Below are 12,935 nucleotides of genomic sequence, written 5' to 3' on the forward strand. Positions count from 1 at the left end.
AAGATGTAGAACTCTCAGCTCCTCCTACACCATGCCTGCCTGGATGCTGCCATGCTCCTGCCTTGATGATAACATACTGAACCTCTGAACCTGTAAGCCAGGCCCAGTTAAATGTCGTCCTTATAAGAGTTGCCTTGGTCATGGTGTCTGTTCACAGCAGTAAGACCTGAACTAAAACAGAGATTAAACAAGCGCTTTGAACATATTTGCATGAGTTTTCTTAAAGTCTTCCTTTGCTAAGTTCATCATCTTGGCCATTGTAGAGTCCAGCTCTCAGGGCCTCAGTAAGGGGAGATACAAAGAACCTGTGGGTCTATTGCAGCCTGCTGGATACACCCACCCTTGATTCTGACCTACAGCCCTCCAGCACCTACCACAAACCTGCAGAAGGGTGAAATAAGAGCAGGGGACTTATCCAGCCCTATGCTAACAACAGCTATTATTCATTTTAAAGATTTAAATATTATTGGAAAACGAACCTTGCAAATGGCCAACCTAGAAGCTACAACCCACAATGCCCCAGGACACCACATTATTAACAAGGCCGCCAATATACATGGTGGTGATGGTACAGAAGCCTGAGGTTTCTGATGCTGCCAGTACAATCTAAAGCTATGTTTATAGGAACCCAGGTCAAAAGCCCCACATAGAGAGGCCACAGGTGGCAAGAGATGCTGAGATGGGGGAGTAGAGAAAATGCAGCTAGAGACATATCCAGACCCTGGTCTAATGGGCCCCACTGCTAGAACTCAGACAAAACTGCCCACATATGGTGGTGACTCTAGGCTGGGCCAGAAAGGACAGGGCCAGAGCAAAAAGAGTATGACCTGATGTCTCCCTCAGTGCCACCATTCATAAGCCTAAATGGGAGGGTCCTCTGCCTCCTGAGGTCTAATGACCATTTTTTAGTCACTGTTCGTCCAGAGGATGTTGGGCATTTCCCCTTCCCCTGGGGTTTCATTGTGAAGATGGAGTTTTGGCAAATCCTATGCTGTAGGAGCTCTGAAATCTTAGCAGGCTCCTTCCTTGGGTGAGGGCCTGAGGGTGTCTGGCTGTCAAGTTTTAGCAAGGCTTGTGCACACTGAGCTCTGTGGAGGGATGGGGGTGGGGGTGGGGCAGAAGGAAGCCATGTTAGGCTGTTGGCTTTGGATCATTACCCAGACTCAGAACCTTAGCTTTTCAACTGAGCCACAGGTTGAGCTGTGGCCAAGGACCAAGGACAAACCGTCCTCACTCTTCCAACTGTACCTTAGCAGTTCTGAGACAAAGGGCCTCTTAGGAGCTCCCCAGGCAAAGCTCCAAGGGTCAAGTTCTCAAGGTAACTCTGGACACTTGGACCCTGGCATGGCCTTGGGGAATGTGTCAGCCCCTACCAAAACGTGACAATCCTACTCATAGCCAAATTTGTTCTTTGTTAGGTGTTCCTCCCTGAACTTGGGGACCCTGTATGAGCATCTGACTTGAGAGTTCCAAATATCTGTGCCCTTAAGTATCCCAACTAGACCACCCGCCCCCATCCTTCCCATGTGCTACCAAGATTTCTCAACCCTACTTCATGCCTCTCCCTCAGTCTGAAAAAAGTCCCAGAACCTACTCTCAAACTGGTTCTGTTACCCTGGCTGGGATCCCTTCAGGAGAGCTTGTCTCATAAGCTCTGAGTCCAGCCCATCAGATCCTGAACTACAAGGCAAGACTGGGGCCACCTGGAAGAGCAGGTGGCTGGGGGAGGGGAGCTCTGGGCAATGACCAGGGCAGGCATCTGGAGTGACCAGCAGGTAAAGGAGAAAGAACAGCTACAATGCATTGACAGCTTGCTATCTATCAGGCATGAGATTGCTGCTGATCCTGTCGGGACACTCCTCACTTTAGCCTCTTGGTGTTCTGGGCAAGTTTGTTTATGCCAGTACCAGCTACAAAGGAAACAAGATAGGGTCCTGAGTGCGATTTCTCTCAGGTGGTAATGGTGGAGCTGAGTGGTGTTTACTTCAGGGACTTGCCTTGGAGAAATGTATTTCTGAGGTGGGTGCATTGATGTTCAAAATATTTCAGAATGAAGTTATCAGAAATAGTGCATGTGCACATCCATGCATAGGCACCTGTACACACACACACATACACATATACGTATACATACACATATATACACATATGTATACATACACATACACACACATGCACACATACATACAAACACACACATACACATACACATACAAACACACACATACACATACACATACAAACACACACATACACATATACATACAAACACACATATATACATACACACACATACGTATACATACACATATACACACATATATACACATATACACACATACATGCACACATACATACACACACATATACACATACATATACACACATACATACATACATACATACACACACATACATACCTATACACACACACTCTCTCCCTTCTCCTCTCTAATCTTGCTACTTTCCAACTCTTCCCATTCTCCAGATCCAACCCAAGAGCCATCTCCTCCAAGAACCTGCCCTAACATGGCCTAAAGCTTGAAGTTCCATGATCAGACCCCCTACTGCTTCCTACACAGAGCCTGTATGTGCCTGCCCTGCCCCTGCTGAACCTCGTCGCTCACTCTCTGAGCCCGATTCCTGATGGACATGATGACCAAGACAAGACAGCAGCTCCACCCAAACCATATGCGACAGATGAAAGGCTTTCCGGAGCTTCTCAGGGCTGAGCCTGGGGAAGGCCTCCCCTCCCCGGCACCTGTCATCACTGATGCTCTGATGGAGGTGTCAGTCCTGGATTGCATCCGGTACTGCTCACGATTCAGCCTACTTCTCTCCCAAGTTCCAAGAGTAATAAAGGGGCCACCAAGGGGCATGCTCCCCAAAGGCTGGGTCAGGTATTAGTATGAACATCTGGGGGAACCACTGTGGTCAATGTGTCAAGGTACCCCTTTCAGGTTGTGTCCTTAGCAGGCTCAACTCAGCCTGCAGCTCTCCCAGCCTCACATGCACATAATTTTCTGTGCAGAGAGACTGGCTGTTCACACCCTGTCTGGTTGTGCTAGCACAGACGTTCTGTTCAAAACACAGAAACTCTCTGAGCCAGAACTGTGCAAGTGCTACCACACATTCGATTTAAATCCTCAAACTTCAGAGGAAGTCTGACCCCTTAGCAAGAAACAACCCCGGGGAGGATTCCTCAAGGCTACCAATCCCAAAAGAAAATTGGAATGAGAGCTTCCTGGAGGATTCCATATCAGCAAGCACAAGGTCCTGGTTTTTAATCCCAAACACAGATGGAAAAAAATCAAAGGAATAAAAATATACAATCTTGAATCAGATGTGGTAGCACATGCTTTCAGGAGGAAGATGGAGAGTTCAAAGCCAGCCTGAGCTACAGAGTAAGGCCTTGGAGGGGGGGGGAGAGGAAGAGAGGGGGAGAGGAAGAGAGGGGGAGAGGAAGAGAGGGGGAGGAGGGGAGGGGGAGGGGAAGGGTAGGGAGAGGGAGAGGGGGAGGGGGAGAGGGAGAGGGGGAGGGGGAGGGGGAGGGGGAGGGGGAGAGGGAGAGGGAGGGGGAGAGGGAGAGGGAGAGGGAGAGGGAGAGGGAGAGGGAGAGGGAGAGGGAGAGGGAGAGGGAGAGGGAGAGGGAGAGGGAGAGGGAGAGGGAGAGGGAGAGGGAGGGAGAGGGAGAGGGAGAGGGAGAGGGAGAGATGCCTTATAGCCAAGACACTGAAGTTGAAGATTCGTCTCATGCACAGAACCATGGCTGGACTAAACTGAGAGGAAACAAACCCAGGCTGGACCAAATCACTCTATCCCAAGAGAGACAGTTGTAAAGAACAAAGTTGGCAATCCAACAACACTCCTTGGAAGTGAGCTGTCAGGGCTGGCTATGATGACCTTGGAGTTCTCAGACTTAATTATTGCATGCACAGTAATAGCACAGCTTGAAAACAAAGGAAGCACCAGGTGACCTGCAGGCTTCTCTTTAATGCTGGCTGCTGAGCACACACTCCGGTTTCCGCTGCTAGCGATGGGACACATAATTAACTTCCTTTATGATGGTTCTAGCTGCCTAGAGTCAGTATCCATGACCATTGGAAACAGCCCAGACTCCTGCCTCTAAGATCCCAGCCTTACTCCACAGCTCACAGCCCACAGCCCACAGCCCACAGCCACACAGGCACAGGCCCTGAAGAGACAGCCTTGAAGCAGTCCTGATCGCTCAGAACTCTCAGGTCCTGACTCCAGTCCTTGGAGCCTTCCACACAAGTCTATGCACCACTATGAGGTCATCTTGCAAAGCAGATGAATGGGCACAACCCCTGAAGAAAGCCTTTGAATTGGGAGAAATCGTGTGTCAAAGAGCCCTCCACAGTGGATGCAGTGGCTCACACCTGCTGTGCCAGCATTTGGGGTGTGGAGGCAGTAACATCATAAGCTCAAGGCTAGTGATTTGGGGTCAGCCTGGACGATGTGAATCCTTATTTGTCTCAAAAACAACGAAAATCCCTTAGTGGGCTAGGCAGGGCAGTCATCAGTGTTTGTGGCTTCTCTCTCCAAAGTACATAGGGAAGGGTAGAAGGGTTGAGGAGACAGGAGCTGAGCTGAGTGAGAAAGAGAGAATCAGAGAGACAGACACACAGAGAAAGACAGAGACAAAAAGACAGAGAGACAGAGAGAGACAGAGACAGAGAGAAATGGGGAGGGAGGGAGGGAGGGAGGGAGAGGAAGAGAGAGAGAGAGAGAGAGAGAGAGAGAGAAAGGGAGGGAAGGGAAGGGGAAGGAAGAGAAGAGAAGAGAAGAGAAGAGAAGAGAAGAGAAGAGAAGAGAAGAGAAGAGAAGAGAAGAGAAGAGAAGAGAAGAGAAGAGAAGAGAAGAGAAGAGAAGAGAAGAGAAGAGAGACACGGGAAAGTTTCTACCTAAAGGGACACAGGAAGAATAACAAGTTAACAATAGTGGAACAAATAGATAAACAAGCAAACATTTCTGGAGCTCTTAAGTGCTAGGTCCTGCCTAAGAGGCTTTCAGATCCATTATCCTATTATCCTATTATCAGCAGCTCTTCTGTTATTACTATTATTATTGTTATTATTATTATTCCCTTATCCCTGCTCCCCACAGGACATCTAAGACTCAGGAAGGTTATTTACCCACCCAAAGTTGGACATGAATTTGCCCATAACTTCAAAGGTCTTGTCATCGTGCGAGCACGCCCCCTACAGCATGAATTCAAAGGTCACCTCCAAGGCCAGGGCTTCCTAGCCTTCAGGGTGGAGAACCAGGTAGGATGTGAGCCAGCCTGGGATGGAGACAGTGACCCAGTGAGTCCCAATAGCGCGACACGAGGGTCCCGCCCGATGCCCACAGTGCCCAACCCCGGAGCTGACCAGGCGCTTCGTGGCACCATAAAGCCAGGGCGGGCGGGAGAAGAACGCCGTTTTATGGGGGCGGCAAGGTAGCCCGGGCTGCTTTGATTCCAACAGGCAAGCTCATAAACGCCTGGGCGGCGGGCGCGCTCCCTCCTGCACGATATAAGGCTCAGAGCGAGCCTCGGGGTCCAGCCTGACTCTGTATCGCCTCTAAACCATGTCTTGCTTCTCCTCTCGCCTCGGTGCCTCCTGTGGGGTCCGCGCCTTCAGCTGCGCTTCGGCTTGTGGCCCTCGGCCCGGCCGCTGCTGCATCTCTGCAGCTCCCTACAGGGGCATCTCCTGCTACCGCGGACTCGCAGGGGGCTTCGGCAGCCGCAGCGTCTGCGGGCCCTTCCGCTCCGGCTCCTGTGGACGCAGCTTCGGGTACCGATCTGGAGGCGTCTGCGGGCCCAGCCCCCCCTGCATCACCACCGTCTCTGTCAATGAGAGCCTGCTCACGCCCCTGAACCTGGAGATTGACCCCAATGCTCAGTGTGTGAAGCATGAGGAGAAGGAGCAGATCAAGTGTCTCAACAGCAGGTTCGCGGCCTTCATCGACAAGGTGGGTGTCCTGGGCCAGCCCCTTTCTGGCACCTGAGGACCTGCTGGGAGCAATCCACAAGCAGGTCGTCAGAACGGGAGCTCTAGGTAACTTTAGATGATGAGAAAAGTCACACCTCTTCAAGACTGCTCCAGTGCTTAAGACTGAGAAAGGACATTGCTCTTAACTTCTCTCCCTTCTAATGCAGCCTTCTCTCCCACTTTTAATAATTTTTAAAAGATTTATTTATTTTATGTATATGAGTACACTATAGCTGTCTTTCTCTCCCACTTTTAACGAAGAAAATTCACAGCCCCATGGGACAGTCTCAACTAGAATGCTGTGCTTTGTGAAATCATTTGACACATACCTAGTGAGGCTGCTTTCCCAACACAGAGAATTCGTTGTTTCAGTGTGCCATGCGTGCAAATTCCTGCGCATGCGCACATACGTATGTTTGGATATCGCAGCATGGCGTCTCCAGAGAGGGCAGAGAGCTGCAGCTAGCCTTGAAACCGGAAGCACATAAAGACTGATGCCTGTGGCATAGTCCTTCGTGCCCGGAATTGAAAAAGTGACAGTGATGGAGCCGTCCCACCACAGAGTCAGATCAGACCCAGGCACGGAGTGGTCCATTCCTCAGGCCCTGAGTTAGAGGGCCCAAAGCCCAGAGTCACAGTTCCCTCTAGCCAGACTACACCCTAGGAAAGTAGCCACAGGCAAGCAGAAAGGAACCTGGGCCCAAGAGTCTGTGGCCTTTGCCCAACACCTAATTCCTCCTCTGGCTCACTGGGTGATATGGTATGGCGGGCGGCGTTCTCTCTGAACCTCAGCAGCTTCACACCAGTGTGTGCGCCGACCACACCCTTGATCGGGAAGGTAGAGCTGAGAAAGCCCCAGGATCCTAGCAATTAAGACCACCCAAACCATCCTGCGCACGCGGGTACTAAGGACCCCAGTCCCCATTTTGGAAGTTCTAACGCTCCAGTCCTCAGCTGTACTCTTGGAAGAAGGAGCACAGGGGCCAGGCCTGCAGGTGAGAGGCAGCCCTGCTCCAGTCCAGTCTCAGGAAGTGGAAACCCAGAGGCCCAGGGCTAGTCGGGCTGGCTGCCATTCTTCAGTCAACACAGATCCTTGGCCACATCCACTGTCCGGTCTACTTGACTGACAGTAAACGGTGACATCCCCATGGACCTGTTTTCTAAAATCTTCTCCAGTACATGATTTCGAGAGACTAGCAAGTACTTGGGACTCCAGAGCTCTTAAGTGGCAAGAGCCCCAGAATGCTCACCCTCGCGTCTCTGACGCACCCCAGGACTCCCTCTCTACTTTGTCCATTCTCAGCTGGTCACCAAGGACATTATATAAGTCACAACCCTCCCTGAGGAAGCTCATGGAGAAAGGCTCCCTTTTCTCCTTTTCCTTCACTACCCTGTGTTCCTTCCTCCAGGGAGCCTTCCCTGCTTTCCTCTGCCTTACCGGAAGTCACTCAGTTACCCAGCACAGCTACATGTCTCACGGTTTCCCTCTTACCCCATCTGGACAGACATTCATTTGCCCATCCATTACACACTTCCTCAATGAGCTCTGTCTGGCTCTTCCTACAACCTAAGGAGGGGTATGTTGGCTCCTCCCACAGACTTTCTCCCTCTCCAAACCCAGGTGCGCTTCCTGGAGCAGCAGAACAAGCTGCTGGAGACCAAGTGGCAGTTCTACCAGAACCGCAAGTGCTGTGAGAGCAACCTGGAGCCTCTGTTCGAGGGCTACATCGAGACGCTGAGGCGGGAGGCTGAGTGTGTGGAGGCAGACAGCGGGAGGCTGGCAGCCGAGCTCAACCATGTGCAGGAGTCCATGGAGGGCTACAAGAAGAGGTGAGGGCCACTGGGGAGGAGGGCTTGTAGAAACAAGTAAAATTAAGTCAAAGACAACGGGTTTAAATGGGACTTTGAAGGGGTGCTCCCCAGGGGTCCTCACATGCTTCTAGATCAGTGGTTCTCAGCCTTCCTAACGCTGCGACCCTTTACTACAGCTCCTTATGTTGTGCTGACCCCCAACCATAAGGTTACTTTGTTGCTACTTCATAACTGTAATTTTGCTACTATTATGAATCCTAACGCAAATAACTGACATGCAGGGTATCTGGCGTGGGGCCCCCAAAGGGGTCAAGGCCCAGAGGTTGAGAACCACTGTTGTGGAGGTTTTCTTCTAGACTGGAAATTTAATGATTTTGGAGGGACTAAGATGGCTCAGTGGTTAAAAGCACTCGCTGCTCTTCTAGAAGACCAGGGTTCAAATCCTAACACCCACCTTGTAGCTCACAGCTGTCTATAACTCTAGCCCCAGGGGATCTGGTACCATCTTCTAGCCTCCATAGGCATTGCATGCATACAGTGTACAGACACACATGCTGGCAAAACACCCATATACATAAAGAAAATTAGATAAAATCTAAAAAATATATTTTAAATAAAGATTGCAGAGATTCTAAGATACTCAAATTTTTTTACTTATTTATTTATTTTTAATTTGCAAAAGGGTCATTGAGCACCTGGTGATGTTCTAGGTACTGAGTTTCACCCTAAATGGAGACTGGGAAAAGGGGGGTGGGAGGCTCCAGAGCCAGGCCTCGTTGATCCCAGGGAACCACAGCCCAGACACAGGTGCCTTTGAAAGGTACATGGCTCCTGCCTGACCCACATTAGCCAGGAGAATCCAGGAGCACAACAAGGAGCTGTCACATCGACTCCAAAGATCCAGGTCCTGGGATATGTCTATCTGGGGCTTCATTCTTTCTCTGTTTTCCCCCTTAAATCTGAGCCCTGTGTCCTCTGTCCCCAGGTATGAAGAGGAAGTGGCACTACGAGCCACTTCTGAGAATGAATTTGTGGCCCTGAAGAAGGTGAGTAACCAGAATGGTCATCTTTCAGGCAGAGTTGGTGTTCAACACCTTTACTAGACACTGGAGGCCACTGCTACCCAGAGCCACCAGCCCCACCCCTGCATAGCCCTGGGCCATAGAGCCCACTGCCAGCCTCACTCAGATCAGGTGTTTCATGCTCGTTTGCCTAGGCTTGTAATCTCCCTTGGTCCTGGGCCTCCCATAGAGTAGGCACCTGATACACAATAGTGAAGAAGGGATCACCAGTTGCCTGGGCAACCTTGGACAGCCACAGTGGGAAACACCTGGTGGTGAAGAATGCCTGGCATTGCTTGCTTCCTAAAGATGACTCAGAAAGCCTCATGTGCTAACCTCCCAGATGAGGGGACTTCCGGGAACACTACTGTGAGCACCTGAGGCCCAGATGCAAAGGATCAGGCTAGGCTGCCCTGGGCCCTCAGCTCTGACATAGGCCTGGCTCTCCTATGAGATCCAGAACACAGCTGCAGGACCTGGTTAGAAATGACCCATCTCACACTCCCACACTAGACCCCAGGTTTTGGCAAAGATGCCAGCTGTGAATTTAGGAGAACCATTCCATTGGTAACAAGGTTGTGCTTAGGATCCTCAGATCCCCCCTCCCTTCTCACACTAACTCCTCACCAAGGATACAGAAGGGATTGCTCACACCGTGGTACCTGGCCCTGAGACAACCAACTATGGAAAGTCTCTCAGGAACAAACTGCTGAGCCTACTTACTAGAGAGGGAAGATGGGCAATCTGGTGACTGCCCTGTGAGACTCTTGGTTTGTCTTCCCCCTTTAGGATGTGGACTGTGCCTACCTCCGGAAGTCAGACCTAGAGGCCAACGCAGAAGCACTGACACAGGAGATGGATTTCCTGAGGCGACTGTATGATGAGGTGAGGGGACTCAGGGCAGTGAGGCAGCCAGGAGGAGCCCAGAACACTTTGGAAAGGACTTGTGACCATTTTGGACTCTAAGCTCCCCCAGTGGACACGGGGTATAGAATATTGGGGAGATCTAGGGCAGATTATGTATCCCAAACAGGAGAATCATAGCTTGCTCTCTCACCCCACTCCGCCACACAAGCTAGATCCCCTGGTTACTGTGACCACAGTACTCACAGGGCTAAACACTTAGACCTGAAGCACAAAGCTGAGGTCTCATATGTTGACTGTGTCTCTTCTTGGGCCTGGAACTTTGCATGAAGAACACTGAGGGAGGGTTCCAGGGTGGAGAGTAACAGGGTGACATGGCCACCAGATTGAGACCACTGGGGAGAGAGGAAGCAGATAGGACAGGACAGAAGGTAGGCTTCCATGAGGAGGGGTGAGAACTAAAAAGATTTTTCTTCTCTCTTCCCCCACAGGAAACACGCCTCCTCCATGCCCACATCTCAGACACCTCTGTCGTCGTCAAGATGGACAACAGCCGGGACCTGAACATGGACTGTGTCGTGGCTGAGATCAAGGCTCAGTATGATGACATCGCCAGCCGCAGCCGTGCCGAGGCTGAGTCCTGGTACCGCACCAAGGTGAGAGGTCAGGACATCTGTCCTTAGATGAGACAGTGGGAAGGACTCCAGGATTTATTGGAAAGGGCTTCTTGCACACCAAGAATCACAAGAAGATGGCACACAGCTCTGGGCTGAGGAGGCAGCCCAGCCTGACCACTGTGCATCTTGCACATCCATTGTGCTCACTGGGTCAATGTCACATCCTGGGCCTCATGAGCATCTCTGTTTCCCCCACCCCTAGTGTGAGGAGATGAAGGCCACAGTTATCCGGCATGGAGAGACCCTGCGCCGCACCAGAGAGGAGATCAATGAGCTGAACAGAATGATCCAGAGGCTGACTGCTGAGATCGAGAACGCCAAGTGCCAGGTATGTAAGGTTCAGCTACTCTGGGACCAGAGAGGCTGGATGTCTGCTCAGTGCCACACAGCCAGTATGTGTCCTGCTTGGAGCTTACCATTTAGTCTCCCACCTATTTGCACAGCTGGGTTTCCTGATCATGCTCACTCAGGCTGACCCATGTGAACAAGGCAAGAGGCTGCTTCTAGAATGTTCCCAACTATTGGGAAAGACTGGATAGCATGCTGGTGACAGACAGTGAGACCCACGGACCCTTGGCTATCTCCACTTCTTTTGTGTCCCCAGAACACCAAGCTGGAGGCTGCTGTGACCCAGTCTGAGCAGCAGGGAGAGGCTGCCCTTGCTGATGCCCGCTGCAAGCTGGCTGAGCTGGAGGGTGCCCTGCAGAAGGCTAAGCAGGACATGGCCTGCCTGCTCAAGGAGTACCAGGAGGTGATGAACTCCAAGCTGGGACTGGACGTTGAGATCATCACCTACAGGCGCCTGCTGGAGGGCGAGGAGCAGAGGTGAGCTGAGAAGAACCTTGTGGGAATTCATTTGAGGGGCCAGACCGTCTTGAACATGCAAGCTGGCTAGAGCCTGTCAGTCCTTGAATGTAAAGAGATGACCCTGGTCCTCCCAGGGAACTGTCTTCTCCCAAGTGTGACACACAGCTCTGACCACCCTCTTCCAGGCCAGGCTTCAGTGCTAATGGCTACCGGTCACATATCATATGATCTATGTCAAGTGCCTGTTTTTAATTCTACATCCTGTCAGGGAAGTATACTATCTGAAAACAGAGGCAGATTGGCTCAACAGCCAGCACATTTCCCATGGACACAAAGTTACTAAGCTGCAGAGCTGGGATCCAACACTGGATCCTGGGCTTCTACAGCCCATTCATAGCTTCCTTTGAGATTAAGCTCATGTATAATAAGGATGATGTACCCTGTTCACATCTAGCTCTATCTTGTCCTTGCTGCAAGCACTACTGGCATTCGGCAGGCTCAGGCAGACTCTGATGGCAGGCCGTGTGTCAAAGTCACAATTCCACTCACTGCTGCTCTGAAACCAGGAAAGCTGGCCTCCATGGTATCAAAGAAAGAAAGTTAACATTTGATGAGGATTTGGGGGAGCCCTTCCTGCCTTTCAGGAAATAGAGTCTACCTAGGACAAAAGCTGACTCTATCTGTCCCCGGGCAACTGCCTCAAGGAATCCAGTTCACTGCTTGGAACTAATGGCACTTTCTTTCCCCCTAGGCTATGCGAAGGTGTGGGCTCTGTGAATGTCTGTAAGTATCTGCTGGAAAATGCCTTCTAGAAAAATGACTTTGGAAATGGGCAAAGCTAATCACAGGGCTACCCCACTGAACCTCCAATGTTCCCCAACTTCCTCTTCTCCAGGATCTTCTTTAAGGACTTTGGGGATGGGAAAGGGTATCCAAAAGTTGAGTGCCCCTTACTGGTGGTCACCAGGAATTGCAACCCAGGAAGAGGGGTCTAGGGGTTGAAAAAACAGAACCTGTCATGTTAACCCCTTGAGGAGGAGGCAGGCCCTGTATGTGAAGCCCTCAGGGACTTCTGGCGGGTGGGTGACACCCCAGCAAGCCCCTCATCCTTCCCTGTTCCTCTTCCCACAGGTGTCAGCAGCTCCCGTGGAGGAGTCACATGTGGGGGCCTCACCTATGGCACAACCCCAGGGCGCCAGATTGCCTCTGGACCCTCTGTCACTGGGGGCAGCATCTCAGTGATGGCCCCTGACTCCTGCTCTCCTTGCCAGCCCCGCGCCTCCAGCTTTACCTGTGGGAGCAGCCGCTCAGTGCGCTTTGCTTAGTGCCAGGGTCTCCAAATGAGCCACCTGTCTGCCCCAGAGTGGAGTGGTGTGTGAATGGAAAATGTGTGCTTGCTTCCAGAATCTTCCAGATGTGCCTGTTCAGGGCCACTCTCCTCTGCCTTCTCCTTTTAGGGAGTTGTCTCCCAGTTCTCCTCTGGCTTCACTTTAGAAGGTCATTCCCAACCCTTCCCTTACCCCCAACCTGCCTTCAGATACTTGTAAATGATTTGTATTATTCGCCAAGCTCTCCGGGACACTACCAGTCACCCAGGCTGACTGGACAATAAAGTATAGCCTTCCTGGGTCAAGGCATGATCCTAACCGCCCAGCCATGCCCCCCAAAATAAGAACCAGAGGAACCCTTCCCAAGCAGCTCCCGCTTCTGGCTCCAGG

At 51.3% G+C, this 12,935-nt stretch overlaps 1 protein-coding gene across 2 annotated transcripts; it reads left to right on the forward strand.

Annotated features, from left to right (window-relative positions):
• The first annotated feature begins 5,592 nt into the window (after positions 1-5,592).
• On the forward strand, positions 5,593-12,542 carry LOC147000700 (keratin, type II cuticular 87). Of its 2 annotated transcripts, XM_085831996.1 has the most exons (9): positions 5,593-5,976; positions 7,618-7,826; positions 8,794-8,854; positions 9,659-9,754; positions 10,225-10,389; positions 10,613-10,738; positions 11,015-11,235; positions 11,969-12,000; positions 12,349-12,542. In XM_085831996.1, the coding sequence occupies exons 1-9, from the start codon at positions 5,593-5,595 to the stop codon at positions 12,540-12,542; spliced, it is 1,488 nt and encodes a 495-aa protein (XP_085688122.1). The 2 variants fall into 2 exon arrangements, with proteins under 2 accessions (XP_085688122.1, XP_085688123.1); XM_085831997.1 differs by lacking the exon at positions 11,969-12,000 and having other exon boundaries at positions 12,349-12,469.
• Positions 12,543-12,935: the final 393 nt, after the last annotated feature.

This window comes from Mus caroli, unplaced genomic scaffold (genome assembly GCF_978045245.1).
Source record: "Mus caroli unplaced genomic scaffold, Mus_caroli_1 scaffold_16, whole genome shotgun sequence".
NCBI lineage: Eukaryota > Metazoa > Chordata > Mammalia > Rodentia > Muridae > Mus > Mus caroli.

What these genes read in the sequence shown, in the direction of transcription:
- LOC147000700 (XM_085831996.1), top strand. Translation starts at nt 5,593, where the DNA reads ATGTCTTGCTTCTCCTCTCGCCTCGGTGCCTCCTGTGGGGTCCGCGCC. An exon ending in TCGCGGCCTTCATCGACAAG is followed by an intron (nt 5,977 to 7,617) that starts GTGGGTGTCCTG and finishes CTCCAAACCCAG; the next exon opens with GTGCGCTTCCTGGAGCAGCA. An exon ending in ATGGAGGGCTACAAGAAGAG is followed by an intron (nt 7,827 to 8,793) that starts GTGAGGGCCACT and finishes CTCTGTCCCCAG; the next exon opens with GTATGAAGAGGAAGTGGCAC.